This window comes from Charadrius vociferus, unplaced genomic scaffold (assembly GCF_000708025.1).
Source record: "Charadrius vociferus isolate BGI_N301 unplaced genomic scaffold, ASM70802v2 scaffold183, whole genome shotgun sequence".
Lineage (NCBI taxonomy): Eukaryota > Metazoa > Chordata > Aves > Charadriiformes > Charadriidae > Charadrius > Charadrius vociferus.
In genome coordinates, this window is record NW_009648250.1 from 3,140,790 (window position 1) to 3,165,910 (window position 25,121).

At 41.1% G+C, this 25,121-nt stretch overlaps 2 protein-coding genes across 3 annotated transcripts in view; one reads left to right on the forward strand and one right to left on the reverse strand.

Moving 5' to 3' along the window:
• Positions 1-25,121, reverse strand: part of IQGAP2 (IQ motif containing GTPase activating protein 2) — a 108,241-nt gene that overhangs the window by 13,228 nt on the left and 69,892 nt on the right. For both annotated transcript variants that reach the window (XM_009884247.1, XM_009884248.1), the window contains 14 exons: positions 19,140-19,230; positions 12,898-13,059; positions 11,528-11,670; positions 10,341-10,511; positions 8,714-8,797; positions 7,956-8,027; positions 7,721-7,790; positions 7,195-7,403; positions 6,319-6,468; positions 5,420-5,583; positions 4,554-4,778; positions 3,834-3,974; positions 3,407-3,491; positions 1,578-1,810 (listed from right to left, as the gene is read on the reverse strand). In XM_009884247.1, coding sequence (XP_009882549.1) covers positions 1,578-1,810; positions 3,407-3,491; positions 3,834-3,974; positions 4,554-4,778; positions 5,420-5,583; positions 6,319-6,468; positions 7,195-7,403; positions 7,721-7,790; positions 7,956-8,027; positions 8,714-8,797; positions 10,341-10,511; positions 11,528-11,670; positions 12,898-13,059; positions 19,140-19,230 — 2,000 coding nt within the window. The remainder of the gene's footprint in view (positions 1-1,577; positions 1,811-3,406; positions 3,492-3,833; positions 3,975-4,553; positions 4,779-5,419; positions 5,584-6,318; positions 6,469-7,194; positions 7,404-7,720; positions 7,791-7,955; positions 8,028-8,713; positions 8,798-10,340; positions 10,512-11,527; positions 11,671-12,897; positions 13,060-19,139; positions 19,231-25,121) is intronic.
• Positions 21,304-24,287, forward strand: F2RL2 (coagulation factor II (thrombin) receptor-like 2). The gene is made up of 2 exons (XM_009884246.1): positions 21,304-21,444; positions 23,113-24,287. The coding sequence occupies exons 1-2, from the start codon at positions 21,387-21,389 to the stop codon at positions 24,192-24,194; spliced, it is 1,140 nt and encodes a 379-aa protein (XP_009882548.1). The 5' UTR covers positions 21,304-21,386; the 3' UTR covers positions 24,195-24,287.

Sequence of the window (25,121 nt, forward strand, 5' to 3'; positions counted from 1 at the left end):
CCAAGTCAACGACGGGAGTGTCTCCAAGCTATTGACAGCTTCAAGGATGTGCATGGACAATCAAGAAACAGCAAGGTCCTCCTGTCAGAGCACCACTTTGTTTTCCATAGTGAGAGGACCTGAACTGGAGCAACTGAGAGAAACAGGGATTTAGATGAGGTTTCCAGGGATGCTGCAGGGGCTGTCCTGCCTTCACCATGACAGCCCTTTGCTGTTAAGGAAGATGTACGTTTCAGGCTCAGAGGACCTTTAAAGTTGGTATTAGGGGAAGAGGAAGGGAAAAAAAAAAAAAAAAAAAGGGCTGGGATGCCTCAGTTTGGAGAGGAAAAACTGAGGGATACAATCAAGTTATGCAACACTACTGTGGTTTCATATAAGATGGGTACAGATGCATAAGATGGGTTCATTCATCAAATCCCACAATAATGGGACAAGAGGGAATGCAATGAAACTAGCAGGAAAATACTAATTTCAAATAAATGAAAGGAAGCACTCTTTTAACCAACAGGTAGCAAAGTTCTGAATACTGCTACAGGAGGAGGCTGTGGAGGCAGATGATCTCAAAGGTTTAAGAAGGGCTGGGACAAATTCCTGCACAAGTTCATAAATGTACAGTAAAAGATCTAGGCAGGGCTAGTAGCTTTTAACATAGCTAATATTGCAATTGCAGTTATTGGGTGAGTACAAGGGGAACAGGAGGCTGAGAGCAGCCACCGTTGGTGTCTAAGGAGAGTTTTAAGTACAGAGCACAGTTACTCTGAGACTCAGTTTTGTATAAAGTTAGCTTAATTAGAACAGCAAGATTGTTCCTTTTGTCATGATCAAAGGGTCAACTAGAGTAGGCTCTCTTTCATTAGTGTATGTTATTTTTCCTATAACACTTTACCCTATTGTTTCTTCATGTTTATGCTGTGCCCTTAAATACTTCAATAAACAGAATGACTAAGTATCTTTGTGTACATGGCTCATCTGTCATTATATGAACAGTGCATTTGCTTTCACGAAGGGCAGACACTAGATGTAAAGTTCTGAAAGTGAGTTTGTCACAAGACTGAACAACACTTCAAGTTAATAATAGCAATCACCCAAAAATATGGGCAATAATCGCAAGTACTTGTGTCCTGGAGTGTAGCAAAACATGCTATTTCCTATGACTGTGCAAGATGAAGGAATAAAATCTGCATGGAATCTCTCGGCAAAGATGAAAGAATAAAACCAAAAAACACAGCTTTTTCCTGACCAATAAGTTTTTTCCTCAGACAAAATATTCAGCTGTCCTCCCAACCCAAAGAACACATTATTTCTGCTGGGTAATGAATCACCCCACACTGTTCTCAAAATCTGTGTTTGCAGTAAGGAAGCCTTACTGCAACTAAGCCATCAGAGGTGATCAGTTCTCAAAGTAATGCTCAAGCAGAAATACGATCTGTTACTTCTGCTTCAACTTCCTCAGCAGTGAGAATGGCTCAACATTTTTAACTCTGAGCAGGGAATTCCTATAAATGAGGGGTCCACCTGCCTTACTCATCCTAGAGGAGAGCTCTTACTGTGTAGGTATTTGTGAGGGCTTTGCATACCTGAACTTCTGGTATGTCTGCGAGAGGTAAGTGTTCATAGATGACAGATGTTCACTCTCTCCTTCAAAGAGTTTGTTAGAAGCAGCGTGCTGAAGGACTTTTGCCACACAACCTAGGTTCCTTCTCTGGTCAGGGTGTATCTGGCCCCCAGCCGTCATATCAATTATATCAAAACCATCAGGAGCGACAATGGCCGGGTTCATGTAGCGATAGTACAGAAGGTTGCCGACAATCTGAAAGAAGAAATTAAGAGATCTTTCCTTTGCATACGGTAATTACATTTTACAAAATATCAACAATAATTTTTACTTCTGAATTAGACCATAGGTGCCAGAAGAACCCTTAAGATAGATCTGTTACCTATGTGGCTCACTGAAAGAGCCTGTGGTCTCTTACAAGACGTGCCTCTTACAACACCTCTGTGAACACCAGTTATGGACATTTACAACTACCTTTCAATTTGGTGCTGGCTCTAGGTCAGCTAATGCAAGGCATTGAGTTGAACACAAAGACAAATACAACTCTTCTTCCGTGTGAATTTTGCAAGGTTCAGCTCCAGAGACTCATTCTCTGAAGTGCTACAGATGTCTGCCAGCATTTAATGCATTAAATGACATGGGACATGCTGTTTCTTAGGAGGGCTGCATGCAGAAGTTTTTCCAAACTGCAGTTTCTATAATGATGTTATAGTAAACTTGTATTGTGCAGATAGTGGCTTCAAATCATTTCTGATCTCAGGAACAGGCAGGAGTTTTTTTTGCAGCTCATGCGTAGTCACATGGAGAACTTCCAACTTACATATTTAAAGACTTCCAGTTGGGTGCCTTATGCTCCATTTGCTATTTATTTTTGTCTCATAAATTGAGCAATGCTTTAATCTGTATTGCTGGAGTGATTTACAGAAGCACCCCATAAATGCTGCTTGTGAGGATTTCCAACGCATTATTAAAACATTATTAAAACAAAAGCAGAATTAATTTTTCAGCTGATGAGTTTGAAGTCCTCTAGGCACCAGAATGTATATATTTTTATTTATTTTTTTTAGCTGCTGAACAGTGTCTTTTGGAAGAATAATAGGAAAGTCCTATTGTAATTTTAGAATAATTTGATTAAACACCAAAGAAAGCATCTTTATTGATGTGCAAACAGTTCTGATTTGAGAGCTGTCAGTCTCTCAGCTGGCTGAAAGGCTCATGGAGCAATTCCCCCAAGCCCTCTGAAGAGGCTCCATGGCTGTGGTAGGTTAGCGATGGCCAGTGTGCCGGAACCATGCTTATCACTCACACTTTACTTTTCAGTCTGCACCAATGTCATTCCTACAACTTCTACAAGCACCATAAATAAGTGTAATGTAATGATCTACTTGCAATCTGTTTTAGAGCCCTTCCTCATTATATTTAAATTACAATATTAAGGCTTTAAAAATGTGTTTAAAAATTGCATTAACAACTTCAGGTGAGGAGGGGGGGGAAAAAAAAAAAAAAAGAGAAAGACCACAGTGTTATCTGTGAGAGGACTGCTGGTGGTAAGGACCAGAGCACAAAACCAAGATGATTCAGGTAAGCTCCAGCCTCCTAAGAAGAGTTACTATCCAAAACAGGTTGAGCACTGTCTTCCATAAGGGTTGCTGAGCACCCAGATTAAGGTAGCCAGGTTGTGGCAACAGAGTTCCCTTCTCCTCCCCTTCCACCACCCCTTGCAACCCAAGACGTGCCGATTTCCTACAGGAAATGCTGGTGTTCGCAGTTCCTTCAAATGCTTAATGTCAATAAAATTCCCCCTTGGCATTAAAAGAACAAGCTGCTGGCAGTTTGCCCTCAGAAGTCTACCTTTAACAGTTCATCTTCTGTTGCATCTGGGAATTTCTCATGGAGTGAGCTCTTCAGAACTTTGGCTATATATCTCATTCCATAACTACATGTAGAACAGATGAAAAGGAAAAATATTGGAAAGACTTAAATGAAACACAAAACAATCATTCTTGTTCGCCAAGTTATTGGTGTTTTACCCAGCCACTTAAAACACTAAATGAGATGATAAAGGAAAATACAAAAAATTTCAAGCACAGGGAGACATTCACGAAGCTGCTAAAGCAGAGTAGGACAAGTGGAGAAACCACTCCCTCTACTGGGGAAGTCATTCGAGATGCATGTATCACAAGCCATGTAATTTGAAAGGGTCTCCATTGCTCAGTTACAAGTGAAGCTTCACTGTGCATGTGAACCGCAGCTTGGAGACTCCTAACTCAGCACTTACGGCATCATATTGAGAGAAGAGAATATGGTCGTGAGAACTTTGTCAGTTACTGCTCTCAAACTCTGAATCGATGATTCCAATTTATTGACCACTTCTGTGTGCGTTAATGCTTGTTCTGTGGTGACATCGTATGGCAATTTGCTGCAAAGCAAACAAATATTAAACCAGACTAAACTTATTTGAGAATAAAATATTTTTGTTTCATAAGAGCCGTCAGCGAACAGAAAAAAAACCCTGTCAGACAGATACAGTTGAAATTGGTTAAGTAACAAAAGTCTCAGATGCATTAACTTCCTTTTTTTGGAGGGGAATAGTTTGTTTAGGTGGGGGTGCACACGCCATCGTGTACCTCCGCTTAATTACAAAAGGGGAATCCTAATTTAAGGCATGGGTCTCCACATCCCAGTCCCTGCATAGCTCCTCAAAGCCCTGGGACCCTACTAATATGCTGGTATAAAGCCTGGGGAAAAGGCTATAATCTTTACAAGCACACATGGATGAATTTAAGTTATTAAAGTTCATGACCAGAAGAGTGATCCTTTTGTTGTTCAGAACAGGTTAAAGTACCTGTTTTTCAAGCACCTCTCCCCAAAAACTCTCATTGTGCTGCAAGAATATGGGGAAGTATCAGTACAATTTGTCAGAGAAGGAAAGGGAGAGCAGAACTGAGGGATTCCTCGAGTATTTAAATGGTACAGTATGTCCAGCTTCCTCACTCACCTGGCCTCACCCGTCTGCATTTCTAGCTGGTTTACCCATGACTTGTACACATCCACAGGACTAGTGTTGATTATGAGGGACTTGTCCTCCATGATTTCCTTCACCACTGGGGCCAGGAGCTGGCGCAGAGTGTTCTGTCCACGAGCACCACGATTGAAGCTGACAACCATCTTAATGACAGTGGGGTTTCCAGTAACGATATCCTGTATCTGGTCTACCTTAGAGCTGTATCAAGAAGAGTTGAGTTCTCAGATCTGACTTATGTATGCAGTTATCCATGTTTTCAAAACACTCACTTTTTAAATTAACCTATTTCTACATTGAAACATGTTTATACTGTCTATTTCTTAGGCTTTCATATGAAACAAGATTACAGAAACTACTACCTGAATTTTGTATGTGTTATAATAATGTCCCTGGAACATAGCATAGCTAGTGGCAGCTAGTGTATACCTGATTCAGGCGCAAATACCTGTTCAGCAAGTACCTGTTAAAGGCATAAAGAAAGATTTAATTTTTTCAGGATAAGCCACCACTTTTCTCTTACAGAACATACATTTACACAGAGAAAGAAGAGACTTTCTCCACCCTTAAATGCTGAAACACAAAAGCAAGAAGCCCTAGTGCCTTTTGGTTTTGTGAGCAATTTTTGCTTAAAAAAATATTGTCCACCATAGAAAGATATTTTTCTTCTGAACTGGAAAAAGCTTGAGTTAATGAATAAGTTACAAATTTCTCTAGTAACAAAAACATATAAAAATTTTACAGCAGTTTAAAGATTAACCATCAAATTATTTTAAGCATGAAGTATTAATTGAACTGTCTGCAACACAAATTAACTAAGGTCTTCGTGTGAGTGCACATACTTTATCTCCTCTTCTAGAGCAGTTTTGAAGAGTTTGAGAAGCAGATATTCTTCTCGTTGATTGGAGGCATAGTTGTATAGAGTGAAGATGACCGTATCCATAAACTTGGTTGATTTGTTTTGTGGCATCTGGAAAATCAGCTTTGCCAGATATGTGGGATTTGTCTACAAAACAAAGAAATTACTTAAATATTGTTGTCCAGGACAAACTACCCTGAGACTTGGGGGGTAGCTTGCTCTACATTTCCATTAATACCAAAAGCATTTATGCTGATTCCCAACATATGTAAGTTTTCCACACTGGCCTTGCTTTTTTCCAAATCCTAATGCATAAGAAACACTAAATACTGCACGATTAAATATCTGTGAGTAGCAGCAGTAAGTATTTTATTTGTAGTCTCCAAACAGTACCTCTGTGCATCAGGTCTATGTATCTGATGACAATGACAATTTACCAAATGACGATGGCTATCTATTGAGAAGACATTGCATACTACACGTCCACTTAGGTATCAGAGGGCATCTGCCCTGGAAATATCTAAAATTCTTCAAGAAAAACTTCAGCGAGATGAGAGGCACAATAACAGAGGCATTGTATGTTGTCAGTTGCATAGCAGATATCTTCCTTTCCACCACATATAATGCACAGTAACGGTGACAGCAATTTACACGGACTAGAAGATGTATGGAGGAAAACATTTCTCTGGATTCAGTATGCACTGAGGTTATTATCAATTACAGGAAATATTAGAAGTTGATCATAGCATTTCCTGCAGTCTGGTTACTACTTCGGAAATCTTTCCATAGTCACTACTACAATCACTAAAACAAAGCAAGCAATATATTTCTAAACTTTCATCAGCAATTTGCTGACCTGTTAATTTCTACATTAAGATTTACCTGTAAAAGGTAGAACAAATGTTGATAAGCCTCCAGTTTTTTTCTTCTCTCTTTACTCAAACCTTTGATACCCTGTTTGTCAACCATAACCATCTCTTCCAGCTGAGTTTTGCTCTTTTTGTTAAGTTTCTTACTGTGCAGTACCACATCCTGCAGACAGATGATCAAAAGTTTAGATAATATATTCACAAAAAAAGGCGAATTGGAAAAATTAACATTTTCCCAACCATATTAAATGTGATATTCCTCTAATATTAGCAACTTTGTGTATTTTGCTGCTCTATTGACTAACCAGTCTTTTGAACATCTTTATCTTGTCACCAGTATGTCTTGCCAACAATGACTGTCTGGGAAACCTGATCTCATGTACAGATTCATTCATCATTTAGTTAACAATGAACAAGCTCTCAAATACGATCAGATGCCTACTCCATTCTACTACAGAAGAGGTGCTTAAAGTCGGCCAAGCAATTACTATCGTCCACAACCAGCAAAACAAAGAGTGACATTCAGTAGCAAACTGACATACCACTCAGGACAACAGAACAACCTCTACCACAAGGTATTTTGACAAGATTACTTAAGAAACATACAGAAAGCACTTAATTTACCAGGAGTATTTTAACTAATTGAGGGTGACCAAGTGCTGGCAGAGGTTGCTCAGGGAGGTTGTGGCACCTCCACTCTTAGAGATATTCAAAAGGACATGGGCAACCTGCTCTAAGTAACCCTACTTGAGTAGGGGGTTTGGATCAGATGACCTCCAGAGATCCCTTCCAGCCTCAACTGTGATGTGATTGTTTAATCCTGAGTTCCTTCAACATACAGAACTGCTCAGTGCATGGTACCAAGGGAGCCTGAACAGGGCCTGCTGACCTGAAGAGTGATTCTGTTTTTCACCAGCAGTCCAATCTTTATATCCATTAAGTTCAAGTCCTTCTCCAGCTGTTGATTGGATCGGATTTTTGTAACCACTTCTTCCCTTAACCTTGTAACTTCCAGTTCTTCTTGAAAGTCTAAGTCACTTTGTTCCAAGAGGTAGGCAAATTTGCGCAGGACAGTCAAGGGTGGATTTTCAGCACCAACTATAGTTGAAGTAAACAGGCTTGTTAGTTTACATAATACTGAACACCCCTAAAACCCTCAGGAAACTGATCACTGTATGGAAAATTTTGGAACTGCAGGGAGAGGTTTATGCCAGTTAGAGCAATATTTGTGTCATACCCTATAAGTACAGCTATCCAAAATTGTTTCAGCTATAAAACAATTGGTTTACAAGCACTTGCACCTGCTTTTGAAGGGGAATAGGAGACTGAGAAATCCCAAGATTAAAAAAAAGAAATGACTGAACACAGTAACGTATCTCTCCCCAAACATACAACATTGAACTGTTACCACTTACTTAGTGTTCTGTAGTCCTCCCTGGCTTTGTTTGCTCTGAGAAAAGCTTGTATCTTCACAATTTCATCATTCTGGAAGGGACCAACATTAGGTAAAATAATCTGTTTATGACCCATTTCTACTCAGAAACACACTGCAGAACCTGCACCCTCTTTCCTGAGGTTCCCAAAACTGCCTGTGCTGTCATATTACCCTATTTTAATGCTTCGTGTTCAAAAAGGAGAACAAGGACTTACGTGATCCTTGAAGTATTGTAGCCGTTTCCTGTAAGCTCTCCTTGCTAGCCACATTTTGACCCATGCCTGAATCTGAAAATTAAATAAAATTAAGTAAAAACTTAACAGACACTGCACAAACTGTTTTGCATGTGCGCATTTTAAAACTCGTTTCTGGCAGTCCTCTTCTGCAGGCACACTGTTCTCACATGCTCGGGGCCATAAATGACTCTGGCACTGGGCTCCTACAGCCCAGTGACCAGATTAATGGGCTTTAACTGAAATAGCAAGTTAAGTGCACGGCTCTACCACCCATGTGTAGCGTTATCTTTGGAAGTGTTTTTCACCTTCAGGTCTCAGCACTCAGTTGTAAACCAGTCTCCTACAGAGACAGGAGATCAATATCCCGTCTATGATGGACTCATGACATAGTATCACATTAGCATCTCAGAAAAGCAAACACTTTTCAGGCAGATAGATTTGAAAGCTTTTAACAACATGACACACTGTCAGCTCAAATATTTTCTAATTTAGTGGAATGGAAATGGAATCATAAGGAAATCTCTATTATGAGCCACTCAAGTTCAGCAAAGCCTGGTAGAAGTCAATTCCTTCCTTCAAGAAGCAGTTTACTGTCAATTAAACGACTTTCAACACCATGCCAATTTCTGAAGCACAAGTCCCTCCAGTTTGTGTTCCTAGCCTCTGATTCCCAGGTGGCAGAGGACCAAGCCAAGGGATAGAGCATACTCAGGCCCCAAAACACAATGTGATCTTACCTTAACAACAGCAGCAACATTGCCTTGAAGCACCTTTAATCTGTCAACATAGCTTTTCCTTTGTTTGAATCCTTTCCAGAAAGCCTATTTTATGAAAGGCAGGAGACTATTATTAATAAGAAACTAATATTTATTAAAATCTACATATATACACTAAAATGATTCACAGTGTTCATTTTGTAGAGAAAAACTGCCATTGTGGTAAAGAGATAACTTAGGTGTAAGTAAGCTTGCCGCTATGTTTTTAAGGTGCCCTGATATATTGCATGTTAATTTTGGCCAGTCTCAGCACAAACACTTTGCTGTCCAATGCCATTTCCTTCCCTCTCCTGAAGCCATCCTTACTTTTATCACCACATTCTTTAGCATCCCAGTCAGTGGCTTCATCCCACACAGGGAAGGCTCTGCCAGCTCTTGCCCATTACACCCAAAAGCTGTCCCCTACATAGCTGGGCACACGTTGTTTTTGGCCTGACCTCCTTCCCAAGTCTCTGATCTTCCAGAGTCACTCAGGATCATCTTGTACCATGGATAATAACCTCCCAGTTCCCTCATTTGACTCTCCCTTTGCTCTTTCAGAAGCAAACTCTTGGCAAGGAACCCAATGACAGGGATAACACAGGTACTCTCACCACCTTTGCCATATTTTGCCTTTCATCTCTATCCAGCCAGTGACACCAGCCTTTTCATCTACTTGTCTTCTCATAAGCCATTTCTGTTCTAATGCCCATAGAAAACAACCAGAGAACAACTTTATTTACCTGAATTTCTCCATATTTTTCAACCTATTCACAGACCCTGAATTCCTCAAAGAACAGTACAGTCCTTTACTGGACTCAGACACCATGCCAGAAAATGAAAAGTCAATCCCAAAGACAGCAGCTAAGGGTAAAGGTATTTATCACCATGAATTGTCAAACTAAGTTACCATAGGTTAAGAAAATCAGTTGTACATTTTTCTATATTTTTTGGGGGGGGAGCAGGGAGTGTTGATTGATTATTTTGCAAGACTGGAATAAATTGCTTCACCATTTAAAACCAGTGTGCATGCATTTGCCAGTGTTCACACCCTCAGCAGAAAGTTTCCTTTTTACTCCTTTCAGAGTTCAGCAAACTGAAAACATCCAAGAAATACTGCCAGAGCCCAAGAACACCAGGGCAGCTGCCACTCCCTACCCAGCTATGACTTCATGGAGCAGAGGCAAACCACTTCCCAGTGGGGATAGTCTAGAAAGGAATGTATTTCTTAAGTCATGCTTTGCCAAAGAATTTTTGCTTTGATACTCAACAAATATCTTCTGATCTTGTACTGTGCATAGTTACGTGTACCATGCGAAACCTGAGCACCTCAGAATAAAGCCAGTGCTATGTATTTCTGAGCTTCTCCCACTGAAGTAACTTAGACTGCAGACGGATATGATCCATTCTTTTAAAACTGGGTATTTGGTATTTAAAAGCATAATTACTCCGTTGAGGACAGGGACATATTTGCAGATGTAGAAGTTTGAATGCTGCTAATGAAAACAGGGAGACAGACCTATTTTATCAGTAGTAGTAATCAGCCACATCACCTGTCACATGCAGAAAGTTGCCCAAGCCATGTTACTTTCTTGTTCTAGAACAATACCTGTATTTTGACAGCAGATGGTTCCTGGTTTTGAAGGTATGCTTTTCTCTCCCGATAATTTTTTCTGACTAAGAATCCCCTTGCTCGGGCTTGCAGCTGAACAATCAGATTTTCATTAGCAAGCCAGAGCTGCTCTCGATTGTAATCTGCTGTAACTTGCCCAACAATGTTCTGTTAAGAGATCATGGAAAAAGGTCATTTAAAAGCAAAAAAAAACTCAAGCCCAAACCATCCTGGAATTTTGTCCCTATTATCTTAATCATCTGTATAGCTTATGTTCATCCTATCTGAGCCCCTCTGATTTACCCTAGATTTTAATCCATATGAAGGAAGAGCTACTTTGCTACCACTGAATTTTAGATAACTGAACTTCTTTCAAGCCTCAGTTATGCAGCCAGATATGCCATTTAGAGAGAGGGTTTTGTTTGTTTGGTTGTTTTTTTTAATGTACTTTAGGAGAGTTCTGCTTTCCTAATACAAGTTTTTTGTAAAAGTCAAACGTCTAGAAATACTAATTGAATCAGGGAGCTCTCCACAGAGAAGCACACTCGAGCATTGCCCTAGTCAGAATTTCAGAAGGACCTACACTGTCACTTGAGCTGTTTGTGCAGCAGAGTAAACCTATAACCTGGATGGGCTGCCTCAGAATAAAAACCACAAATTGTGCAAAACCTTGTGTGGCCTACTTTCTTCTAAGTTGTATTTCATGCAAATGCAAAAACTCTACAGTAAGGGAGTTTAAGTGTCACACTCATCCTATCGAACTTGGAGATAGCAGAATGCTGCCAGTGATTACTTTTAAACATAAAATGCTGCTTCCACCTGCCCCCAAATACATCATGAAATTCCTTGTCACAGGAATTTTGCAAAGTGCAAAAAATATAAAAGCATATGAAGCAATCAGACTTTCCTCTATCGATATCTGCTCGTTGTCACTAGAAGGAATGCTGTAACTTCCAGTTAGGAAGTCCCAGAATCATTGTGAGACGTCAGACCGGAGGCTGTGCTACCACTGTCTGCTTAGACTTAAGTTGCTGCTATTGTCAGAAGCAGAAACTTAACTAAAGTGATATCCAGTCTCACCCAGAGCAGCCTCTTCCCTTGATATTGCCATGTCTGTCTGTCTGTCTGTCTCTATCCAAGTTTATGCTACATTTGCAATAAAAGCAAACGTTTCAGTCACCTACCTGGATTTCTTCACCAGTTAACCATGAGGTTTTTGGTATAACTCCTTCAGGGGTGACACAGGTACCTTCCTCAGTGTCCACATTGTAATAGTAATCATACATGTTTTTCATTACAAGTTTAATCCATGGACTTTCATTAGAATCTAAAAGCAATACATACCATTAGTACACATTTGTGTCCTGTTATTACAGCTCTCCCTACCCGTTTCCCATCTCTACATTTGCTACAAAGACATTTCACGTGCAAAGTCACTGTATATCTTGGGCTAGTTTCTAGTAAGGATGTTTTCAAAATATCCTGTGAGGTGGATCAGGATCATTCTTCTAGAATGGAGCAGTTATGAGGTTAGTACAGATCCACTGCCCACTTCTCCAAACCCCAACATACCAAGTTAGTACTTGCTCCTGAAACAGTGTGTGCTATGTCTTCCATCTTCACTCACATAAGTGGAACTGAGACAGTGTTTATTAAAAAAATGTTTTTGTTTTCTGGCCAAATGTTGGCCTTATTGACACTTAGCTCACATGGAACATTTCCTATATCCACATCATTTTCTTGTTTAGTGCCTTGGTAAACAAGGCTGTATCCTGACAGGCAGGAAAAGCCTCATTTCCTCATGGACAAGAGGCCCCAAGGTAAAGGTGATAAGGTCAGTGGTGCAAAATGCGCTCTCAAAACTCATGTTGCAGGATGAAACATGACCATCTACTGCAAGAGAGTGTACTGCACTGACTCACTTTATATATATATTTTTATATATATAATTGTTTGCTAATCTTGGCTGCATTAGCTGTGACCAACTTGCAGCTCTAATATGTCAAAACTTCCCATCCTCTTAACTGTGGGCAGATTTTTAGCCCCATCTTTTGCTGATGCCTGCTGCTCTGACACTGCACAGGGATCATAAATGAGCCATGGACACACTCTGACAGAGCGTGGCTTGATATTTGGCAATAACCTGTAAGGCTGAAGTGTGCAGCCTAACCCCTCTCTGCATCTGCTAACAGAAAAAATATTTAAAAAAATCAGGGTAATATGGTTTTCTGAGACGATGGACAAGTCTATTGACAGTCATGGAGAAGCTACCCTAAATTCACTCATAGGCTAGTTTGAGACTCTAGAAAGTCTTAGCTAGACTCTGGAAATAGCTAGACTCATTTGTCAGCAGGTACCATGGTCTGGATGATGTGTGCAACAGTTCAACATCACATAAAAAGCACTTGGAAAACTACAGCGTTTCTCAAATGATTTAAACCCAGTAATTGCCTTCCTCAGCTTACAATGATTTTAGGTAAACTTTCTGTGTTAGTTTTCCAGTTGCCCCAGTGATATGGACACACGGAACTGTCCTGTTCAGGAAAGTTTTTACCTTCTCTAGTTTTCAGCTTCTTGGCTTCAGAGAGGTTCCTGAAGTAGGTTTCAGCACACTCAGGAATGACTCGTAATCCGAACTTGGACTGCAGTATCATCAGGATTGGCTGTGAATCACCCTTCTCCAAGCTCTTGTTAATCATTGATGTTCCAACAGCCACTAGGGTAAAATAATGACATAGAAAATTAAGTGGTTGATACTCCATGTACCCACAACTCTACCCTCCAGCAACTTTGATAATGGACTTCTAAGGCTGGCACACACACATATCATGACATACACAGCAGTTCAGTGCTTCACGCATTTGCAGCCTCCTTCATGCTTGTAAGAACAAGTATTTCAGAGAACAGCAAGCTTGTTAGATAGAACGCGTGCACTCCACCCAGGCTGGGATGCAGCCACAGCACAACTGAGAGTGGTCTGAGGGCATAGCTCCTCCTCCATCAAGTGACACACCAGATGACACCAGGGCAGGGGCTGAGGATGGCAGGTACCTGCTCCCCCTCCTCCCCGAACAGACAGGCCATCATATGCTGATCACTTGGGAGCATTCTAGACGCGCATGAAGTCCTTAGGTTGCAAGCTGTCAACCTTAACATTCACTTTTACTGTGCAAAATGGGAATAAAAGCTGATTGCCTTGAGCACAGTCTTGCAACACTAAGTGTCACCAGTTGGGATCCTGAAGTGACCCCTTCTTGTCCTCACTGCCTGGGAACTTGTTTAAAGCTGATGCAGCAAATTCATGCTCTTGAGTTTGCCAGAGATGAAGCGTTTGCTTCCAGGGCACATAAAAGTGCCCTGAGAGGCGATGCTATGAAGCATGTTCAAACTTTGAGGTTATACAATGTTGCCCATACTATGAATCAGGACTTCCTAAGCATCCTTTGCTTTATGCAGGTCCCACCGTCACCGAAGGAGCTGATACCACTACACCTGACAGCATGTAGCAACACACATCAGTTCAAAGTGCCTTACACGCTAGAGGTATATGCTGCTTTAGAAACTGCTGCTCTGGCCTTTAATGGTGTTCCTTCACATCTAAATTCAAAATCCATGCACAGAAGAACAGGTGAATAGATGTACGGCTAGAACACAGACATTATATGCTGGCTTAAGTGAACCTGGCCACCTTTGCATCCCACAGCAGCGCTTCACACTGCAACACCAAATGCTTTTCCTTATCTTGTGTATATTCAGAGCAATACAAAAAAGGCCCCTCCCTACACTGGGTGGTCTGCCCACACAAAGCTGGCCCAAAAAGGTGCTCAGTATCAGGAGCCTACATACAGGAGACACCACATGAGACTGAGCTAGCAGGAAAGCATTTCAGCAAGAGAAAGAGTTTTACTTTGTGGTTAGTTTGACTAAGGTGCAATGGGTAGCTTTGGCTAGACAGCAACAGATCAATCTCCAAATATGTTGGCAGCTAGCTGAGAAACAAAGTGAGCATACACCACCACACCACCATCGCCTGGATTTCTACCAGATAGCATCCTGCTATTTTTCTCTGCTTCGCAACAGATCCCCTGCCAAGCATGCATGTGCTCCCCACCAGACTGGAGATGACTTTGAACCACAGCTGTGGTATCATGATGCCCAGGCATCTGGCCTCAGCAGCAAGGAAGCAGGAAAAACTAGGAAGCCACACATTACCAGCTTGCTGCTGCTGGCCCAGGTGGTTCTGGGGACTCAGCCCTGCTCATATACAGTCCCATGTGCCTTTTCAATTCTTGTCACCAGTGTTTGAATGCTTTCCTTCCTCCTTTTCACCCTATAGTTACAGGTGCTGGAAGCTGTCCTTAGAAAGACAAAAGAACACATAACCTAGCTAAGAGATGTTTCTGTAGGTCCCTTGCTGCCGGGCTTTTTCTCATCTTTTAATTAATTATGCATGTACTTTTGAAGGAAAATGTAAGGAAAATGTTTAGTAGGGAAAAAACCCAATTCAACAGAAATTATTCCTTTCCATTGAAATGCTAGTAATTAACGAAGCATGGAATCACAGGGGTTGGAAGGTACTTTCAGAGATCATCTGGTTCAACCCCTTGCTAAAGCAGGTTCACCTAGAACAGGTTGCACAGGAACACATCCAGGTGAGTTTTGAATATCTCCAGAGAAGGAGACTCCACAGCCTCTCTGGGCATCCTGTTCTGGTGCTCTGCCACCCTCAAAGTAAAGAAGTTTTTCCTCATATTGAGGAGCAATTTCCTGTGTTCCAGCTTGTGCCTGTTGTTCCTTGTCCTGTTTCTGGGCACCACTGAAAAGAGTCTGGCCCCATCCTCTTGGCAACCGCCCTTTAGGTATTTATAAGCATTGATGAGATCCCCTCTAAATCTTCTCTTCTCCAGGCTAAACAGACCCAGGTCTCTCAACCTTTCCTTGTAACAGAGGTGCTCCAGTCCCCTGATCATCTTTGTAGCCCTCCACTGGACTCTCTTCATCAGTTCCGTGTCTTTCTTGACCAGGGGAGCCCGGAACAGGAGACAGTACTCCAGACATGGCCTCACCAGGGCAGAGTAGGGGGGAGGAGGATAACCTCCCTTGACCTGCTGGCCATGCTCTTTTTAATGCGTCCCAGGATGCCATTGGCCTTCTTGGCCACAAGGGCACATTGCTGGCTCATGGTCAACTTATTGTCCACCAGGACTCCCAGGTCCCTCTCTGCAGAGCTACTTTCCAACAAGTCAACCCCTAATCTGTACTGGTGCATGGGGTTATTCTTCCCCAGGTGCTGGACCCTACACTTGCACTTGTTGAATTTCATTAGGTTCTTCTCCACCCAGCTCTCCAGCCTGTCCAGTTCATGCTGAATGGAAGCACAGCCTTCTGGCGTGTCAGCCACTCCTCCCAGTTTTGTGTCATCAGCAAGCTTGCTGAGGGTACACTCTGTCCCCTCATCCGGGTCATTGATGAATATGTCGAACAAGACTGGAACCAGTACTGACCCCTGGGGGACACTGCTAGTTACAGGCCTCCAACTACACTCTGCACTGATCACAACCCTCTGAGCTCTGCCAGTTCTCAGTCCACCTCACTGTTCACTCATTTAACCCACACTTCCTAGGCTTACCTATGAGGATGTTATGGGACACTGTCAGAAACCTTGCTGGAGTCCACTGCTCTCCCCTCATCTACCCAGCCAGTCATGCCATCATAGAAGGCTATCGGATTGGTCAAGCATGCTTTCGCCTTGGTGAATCCATGTTGACCACTCCTCGTAACATTCTCTTCCTCTACACGCTTAGAGATGACATCCAGAATGAGCTGTTCCATCATCTTTCCAGAGGCAGAGGTGAGGCTGACTGGCCTGTAGTTTCCCAGGTCCTCATTCTTGCCCTTTTTGAAGACTGGTGTGACGCTGGCTTTCCTCCAGTCCTCAGGCACCTCTCCTGTTCTCCGTGACCTTTCAAAGATGATTGAGAGTGGCTTTGCAATAACATATCTCTGCTCCCTCAGCGCTCATTGGTGCATCCCATCAGGGCTGATCTCTAACACAATCCTCCTTGGCCAAAGGGAAGTCTAATACCATGGCTGTTGCTCTAAAGAAGGGTCACATGAACCCTGTAAAATTATGAGCTAAACAGGGCTTAGTCATTCTTAGCTGCAGGAGAACTGTGGGCTCCAGTCCACTCCTGCAGCTGTTGGGATGGATCAACACTGTGAAGGGCTCTTCTCTGCACCCATCCTCTCTTCAAACAGCTATCATAAACAAAGATGCAGCTGTCTGGTGTGATAAGCCTGAACTCTCAACAGGGCCAAAGATCAGCTTTTTCCTATAGCATGGACTCTCTCCTGACAGATCCTGCTTTGACAGACAGACTCTTCCTGTGCAAGATTAAGGTTGGTATTGCTTTCTATTCCTGAAGGCTCTACAGCTGATATTTGGCCAATCTCATTTTGTTCTCCACTTAGACAAGGAGTACAATAGTTGAACTGATTCAGGAAGTGAAGCAAGGTGATGCAAACTGCACAGCAAACACCACAAAGAATTAGGAGCACACCAGCATTTAATGAACAAGTAAATGAATAAAAATGAATAAACTGAACAAGTAAATCTTCCTAAATGAAGATACAAGATACAGAATCCTCTACTGACAGGGAGAGGCGTTTGTAAAAGTCTCTTAAAATTTCAATACTGCAGTATTTAATATGTATAAGGCATAAAAATTAGACTGGAAGGGATCAAGATTCTTTCAGTACAGCTGTCAGTACTTTCTGACATTTTACTGCGTATTTTATTGCCATTACTGCAGCAATCTAAAAAAATACACTTTGTTCTGACTGAAAAATAAATCTTTGACCGCCTTGTAAAAGTTTTGGAATGGGACATGGGGATTTGTTTGCCTTTCAAAAATAGCATCCGAGATAGATCAAAATGAAAGTTCATTTCCAAGCTGTGATCAAGCTGAACTTTAAGTTTAGACTACGCGAACGCAACATGCTAACTTCCTGAGACAGGATGTGTTTGTTATAGGAACTATCAGGTCCTGTGCTGTGGGGAAATTTCAAATCTCAGTTCTTAGCTGCAAAACCTTAGAGCTCCTCTGAAGAATGTGCTGTGCTGACACTGCTTCCTTTCAGCCCAGAGGGCAAAGTACAGGAGATTAGCAGTTATTTCCACAACTGACTTGTTAAAACAGTTCTACTGATCATATGTGATTGTGAAAATCTGTGCATTTACTACAAACACTGATTCTATGAAAAGATTGTACTTCAACAACTAGCTAGTGGATGGAACAGTGGCCAATTGTTAGCGAGATTGTGTTGGTATATGGATAATGCTGTGCTAATTTCTTCAGGCCATTTATGAGACGTGTTCTTAATGCTTTTACACCAGTGGACCCAAATGAGGATGTTTTCAAGTCGCTTTTTAGCTTTAACTTACATCTGTTTATAAACTATGCATTTCCTTCCCTTCTCTGCACTCAGATGTTTCCTCATGCGCCTCTGGGTGGCATTGACGGGAAGCAGTTTTTATTCACAAAGGAAGGTGTCAGCACTCCTGAGTACAGTTGGTCAGCTGGGACAATGCATGTGCATCTGACCCTATCTCAGAAAACTCAAGCCAGGCGCTTTTTGCTACAAACGCGTAACCTACAAAAATACTTGAAGTGTCTTCAGCGTATCTGGCTGGTTACATTAAGACTGTATTAATGGATTAAATAAATTCTAAATTAACAGTAACACTAAATACAATATTTCTGTGGCAGGGTTAGAAGATTTTGTAATAGCTGGCTGTGTTTGTTTTCTTCCACCCACAACTTTCCAAGCGCTAACTACTGACATAGCCTGCCTGTAAGCAAACAGGCTGCTGCACTAACGAAGGCTGAACGCAGCGCTGCAGGAAGGCACCGACTTCAGCAGTTGTATTCACAACTCTTAGGGTGCAAAAGAAGGCGACACTGACTCACCCAAAGCCAAGTCAAGCAGAACATGAACCAATACCCAATGCCAAGCTAACAGCCTCGGCTGGTCTGAGCTCACCCCAAGTAGAGACACCACCATGCTCTCCGGTGTGCCCCATACACCCAGCTACACTTGGTTCTATGTTACTTGCCTAAGTTCAGTAGGTATTATGAGTACTATTCTAAGCTTACTGTATTCAGTCTAAACTTTGACAGAAAGTGTTGTGTGCATTCATTACGTAACGCTCTGACAGAATAAGCCCCAGCATTTTTCCTACGGATTTTCTCCTCTTTACAGATTGGAGAGCATGCAGTTCCCCAAAAAGCCTGAGTGCTCTTTTTACTCTACTTTTAAAGTTAAAACATTCCTAATTTTTGTTTGTTAGCACTCAATAAAAGGCATTGTAATGAAATAGGAATAAGCAAGGCTGTAAACATATAAAAATTTGCTCTTACAACGTGCATCAACATTTTAGTCTTATATAAGAAAAATAAGCTCCTCAATGGTATATCCCTTCTCATTCACATAACCTTCTGTTTCACCAGCTATGTATACACTGACACTAGAAATCTTGGTCATGATGTTAACCTTACAAAACCAAATCCACTAAATTATTAGCCAAGCCTTAAGGATTACCACTTTAGATTAAACCAACGCCACCCCTGGAGATCTGGGTCACCCTAATTTCAGAATGTCAAAGAACAGGCATTTGTTTCTTTTTGTGTATTTAAAGGGCTGCCACACTTTCCAGAAGTGGAAAAAAAAAATTATCAATTTCAGTTTTTAAGACTAAGAAAAACGAGAGCAATGCAGATGCAGAGTAATGCTTACAGATCGCCGCTTCTTTTATATTGTTATTGGCATCACTGATTCCTTTTTGTATTTCATCCAGCCACAGAAGCGCTGAATCATCTTGCGATTCCTGGAAAAAGGGTAGAGAAAAGCCTTGAAAAAAATGAATTATAACAAAAGTTGTCTGAACATACTGACAGAGCTCTAGTATACAATCTCCTCTCCTGAAGCCCTTGGACACTAAAAAGAATTTGACTGCTTAAAACCAGCAATAGAACATGTCCATATTCTATTTACCGACTTGAATAGACTCCTGTTCAAATACAAAGCTCTGAAAGTTTTCATGACTAGAAGACGCCATCCTGCTAAAGATCAATAAAAATTTTGAGCACAGCTAGAAACATTTTCATTTCCACAACACACAGGCAAAGTAATCTCGGTGTCAAATAAAGTCACACATTATCAGGCAGCACTGTGATAGTGCATAAAGACCACAAAGCAGAAGACTGCAGGAAGTTGGCTGTCTTTCAGAATCCCATATTTGGAAAGAATCCACGTGTACACCTGAGTACACATGACTCAGAAAATAACAGCAAAAGCTGACATAGAAAGACAGCTCAGGTTTGGTAATGATGACATAGTTCAGGTGGAGAACATTTCAGGAATTAAGCAGCAGAGCAGGTCTCACTCTTCCTACAGGTTAATAGTGCATGGCATTAAACCCAAGTTAAAATAGAAGGTGAAGGAAAGTGGGCTCAGCAACCCCACTAACCAACCCTGCTCCAGCTGCCCAGGCTCACAAACCAACACTTCAGCTGAGAAAATAGGGGTTTGGAGCTAAAATGACATTCAATATCTAATCCAGTAGGTGGGGGAACAAAATTCAGTCTAAAGAGGAAATAGGAGTGCCAGGTCTATGATAGATTAATGATGAGACAAACTGGAACGTAGTGATTCAATAAAGATCTAGGATTATGTACACACAAATTCTACAGGAAAAAAACCCCAGAAACTCGTTAAAGCTAAACCGGTAAGGACAAAGAACCAGCTTCACAATGAATATCCCTGGGTTTGTGCCCAGCTCCAGGCCAAAAATCCAATAAATCTGCAGAAATTACAAAGAGAAAACAGGGTAAAAAACCCTAAAGACAGACTCTTCAATTTGCATCGTATATATAAACAAGGTAGCAGAACATCTAAATAAAATCAAGCAGTGTCAGGCAATCACATGGCCGTGAACCCACACCACAAGTTTTTCTAACAAGAAAGTTAGAGTTAACACTTGAGAGAGAGTGTGTACTAAATTCCCAAACTACAGCTGACAATTTTGAGAAAAGGATTGAGAAACTGAAAAGAATTCCTTATCTGGTGTCCAGCTTTTACACACTAAATACAAGAACAGATGCAAGTGCTGCTCTGGAGCCAAGTACAGCTTATGCTGAGCCTTGCTGCTAGCTTGGAAGCCAGACCAAGACTTGGGGCTAGTTTTGTCTGCTGAAGCAAGTCATTGTTATTTGGCATTCAAAAGAAGAAGAAAAAAAAAAAACAAACACAAAAACAACACAGTCAGAGAAAAGGAAGGGATCAACAAAACAGCAGATGAAAATAGGGGAAAGGTTTTAGAGGCTGCAGGCTGTGGAGGGGTGGGAGCTGGCTGAGCGGAGCCAGCAGCCGGATCCAAGGAGCACAGACTGCTAACAGTGGGTAGGGAGGTGGAAGGCAAACCAGAGCACGGTTTTCTTAAGGCATGTTTGCCTGCGCAGCTTGCTTTCACCTTTGCGTTTGCTAAACCCATATCACCATGCTCTTCTCCAAGCCTGGCTTCTCCCTTGAGAAGGGTACAGAGTTCAGCGACATGGCATTTCGGTCTGTGGATGAGACCCTTGAGGATTTGCTAAACATAGCCTTTGATTTTTCCAAAAACCACCTTTTTACCCCAAATATCTGCATGTACAAATTCCAGTAGAGCCCCCCCTCTACACCTTCAGCTTTGGGCTTGTGGTAAATTAGGAGTTAAATTGCTGCTGTAAAGCAATTTTATCTCTGTGTTGGGCAGAGGCTGAAACTGAGTCATGTGTGCATATTTGGATACGTCACACCCTCTTGCTGTAGTAGACAAAGAACAAACTAGCTCCTTACCATAAACCTCATGCCTACAGGATGCTTCTGGAGGACAGATCAATCATTCTTTAGTCCTTTACAGAGGGGAAAACAATCCCCCACAAAACGCCTCGAGATGAACTAGAACAGCACTGTTGTTTGGCCAGCTGGATTTTTCGTACTACAATGAAGATACTGGTTTTCACTGGACTGCTCTCTCTTACCTCCAGTCTTTTCACAACAGGTGAGTCCTCCTTTCTGTATTTACTCCATATTTTAGTCAATAACATGAGCTTTTTGACAAAGTTGGCACTTTGCCAGCTTTATTGTGTCGCACGTGCATCATTACAGAAAACTATACTCTGGGAAGTCTCACTAAAGGCAGATTTTTATTCTTCTGTGTCAGTGACACCTTACCTCCCCCCCAGTCACTTTTGATAAGGAACTTTATTTATGGGATCTTTCTGCACTTAGAGAAGATGCATCATTTCTCTAGTATTTCTGTAGCGATGTGATAATCTTAAACTTGTACAGTCTTGTTCTTTCTGCTTTAAAATGTTCAACAGACTTATGACTTCACAGATGGTGCTATTAGAAGGAAATGCTCAGATAACTATTGTGACAAAAATAACTAAGGAAATGATCAAATAATAAGCCCATTTTTTCCCCCACTAGAATTAAAGCTGTTTTCAAACCAAACTAATTTTTAAAAGCTATTTTATAAATATATATACATTCACACGCATGCACACGTATGTCTTTCAAAAAGTGACTACAATTAATTTTCTGGATTAACCCTCCAGAAAAATACTACAAGGGATGTAGTCTACTAGTTATAATTTCAAGACATTCTACCATAAATATGACAGTAAACATTGCTAAAACTGTTTTCCTTATTTAATTCCAGTATGGAAGAGTAAAAGAAAAACCCACAGGTTTTCATCCAAATTTCAGTTCCCTTTTGAATTCCAGTTTCAAGATGCATGCTCTAAGCTTTACATTGTCTTTTTGCATTAAACACAGCTAAGAAAATTTTTAAATGACAAAATTAATTACACAGATTTTAGGAAGTATTTTGCACACATTTGTGCTTCACCTGCAAATGTCTCTACATTCTCTACTAAAGATTGATGAACAGGCACTAATAAAAGTGGCACCATTGGCTTTGCCACATGCTAACAGTATTTACTCACTGTAAGTTTTCCTGCTACATGAAAAGTTTTATCCACCTAGCAATGAATTTGATCTAATATAAGCCCAAGCATTTGTTTTCAGTTCCTAGGACTAACTGCCCTTCCTCACATGTGAGAAGCTGAAAAGGTCTGGTTTGCTTCAGCCAGAAGCTGAAGAATAACATTAATTTGATATATGACATCAAAAAATTGAGGGTTATTTCAATTTTCTACTTTGAAAATTTCAGCCTGTGTTAGGCAAGACAGGGCTTTTTGCATCTTTTGCAGTAATGCATTTCATCCCTGAAGTGACAAGGATAGTACCACTGTTGGATTTGGAAATTCTGATCAAGCCCAGATCAAAGCTGCTGCTTATAAAATGGATTACCAACATTGCTACTACTGGGCAAAACCTTTCTACAGGTAATAAATACTACACAAGTGTCTTATTTTTTGCCAAAGATTACTGAAATCATACAAAATGCAGAAAGATCAGCTTAATACTAAATTAATGCTAAATATTCAAGGTTGGATATGAGATGACAAATAAAAGCGAAGATTGTCCTTTAGTACACTTGATATGAACACCCGAAGCAAAGGAGAATGACACCAAATTTTTTAAACATATATTGCTTTTCACATGGAGATGTTTACCTTTCTCTGTACCTAGAGGTGAATTATATTGCTAATCAAATAGATTGCCTTTTCTTAACAATTTTAACTTTTTTTTTAAGCTTCAGAATTTTCACTGAATGGCTCTGCAGTTAAAACTGTGTCTCTTATCAAGACTTTCCGTGGAATTTCAGCAAGAGACTATGATTATATCCCCCCTTATGCTATAGAAGGGGAAACAACAACTGTCCACATCAGAGAACACAAATGCTCTTCAAAAAAGTCAAATGACTCCACTTTAACAGAAGTGAACAACACCACGCTGAAGTACCTGACCAGTTCTCTGAGCACCAAGCTAATACCTGCCGTCTACCTCAGTGCTGTTTTATTGGGTGTACCGTCTAATGCCATCATTTTGTGGATGCTGCTCTTCAGGATCCGGTCTGTGTGCACTGCCATCCTCTACACAAACTTGGCGGTTTCAGATCTGCTCTTCTGCATCATGCTGCCCTTCAAAATAGCGTACCACATCAACGGTAACAACTGGATTTTTGGGGAAATGATGTGTCGAACTACCACTGTGGTGTTTTATGGCAACATGTACTGCTCCATTCTGCTGCTCACATGCATCAGTGTCAGCCGCTACGTGGCCATCGTTCACCCCTTCACCTACAAGAGCCTGCCGAAGCGCGCCTACGCCATCGCTGTCTGCGCTACCGTGTGGACGATCGTCTTCTTGTACATGCTGCCGCTTTGCATAATGCAGCAAAGCTATTACGTAAAACAACTGGACATTTATACTTGCCATGATGTGCACAACGCCTGTGAAACAGTATCTTCCTTCCAGTTCTACTACTATGTTTCTTTAGCTATCTTTGGGTTTTTAATACCTCTTGCAACTATTGTTTTCTGCTATGTTTCAATTATACGAACACTCAAGACTCATGAATGGTTTTGGTACGTTAAAGTCAGTCTTTTGATCCTTACCATTTTTGCTATTTGCTTTGTGCCAAGCAATATCATCCTTATTATCCATCATATCAACTATTACTATTACAACACAGATGGGTTGTATTCTTTTTATCTAATTGCTTTATGCCTTAGCAGCTTAAACAGTTGTCTTGATCCTTTCCTTTATTTTTTGATGTCAAAAATTAGAAGTCAATCCAATACTTATCTAACAATGGTTAAAATATACAGAGAAAAATGAATTTAGTTCTATACTTATATTATTGGAATTATGATTTTATATAATATTAACCCAGACAGCAACCAACCTCAGGTGCAACAATTAAACTTAAAAAGTTAAGAAGCGTTAAAAAAATACAACTTCAGTAAAATTTACTTTCTTCCATACACCACACAAGGAACATCTTCGGAAATACACTTCTACAGATCTGTAATTTTATCATGTGTATCGCAACATCTGTTCATCTGTTGCAACATAGATTGAGGGAAGAGGCTCTGCACCTCCATTTCCTTCTGACGAGATCACTTTCATGGCCATGGAGAAGAAACCAGAATATTAGTCACTACAGCCTCTGAACACCAGAAGAGGAATCAATATCAGAACAGCACTTTTAGGCCCATTCATGATTTCCAAATACTTCAAATTAGCTCTCAGCCCACAGTCACTGCAGGAACAGTGATGTGAATACAAGTTTTTGGCCCAGTGGGAATAAGTAAAAGCACTTTCTACATGCCTGGGAGCTGCTGAGCTTTGCAGAAGCTCCCTGTCACATAGTCAAAAGCAAATACTACCCTGGATGTTGGGAATAAAAAGCCAGAGGCCCCATAGGTTCAAGGAGCAGTAAATGTACAGCCATAGACATGGAGCCTGAGACTTCCAAGGCAGCATCTCCTATGAGGCTGCTTAACCAGCTCTGCACTAGAGACTTGTTCTTCCACTTTGTCAGCGCCTGCACTCCTCTAGCCCATGAGGATTGCTGGGAGCTAATCCTTATCAGTGTGAATCCAGGCATGTGCTATTCTTGCTTGGTAAGCAAAACAGGGAAACTATTTTGTAGTATTCTCTGTTTCCACATCCTCACAGGAAATACCTACGGTGTTACAAATACTGAAGCTAGTTATGATTGATAGTCCATGTTAGTAAAGCAAAGGGTCAGCTTTTGTGTTT

Coding starts and splice junctions, on each gene's coding strand:
- F2RL2 (XM_009884246.1), top strand. CDS start 21,387: ATGAAGATACTGGTTTTCACTGGACTGCTCTCTCTTACCTCCAGTCTT. Junction 21,445..23,112: donor CTCCAGTCTTTTCACAACAG/GTGAGTCCTCCT, acceptor TTTAAGCTTCAG/AATTTTCACTGAATGGCTCT.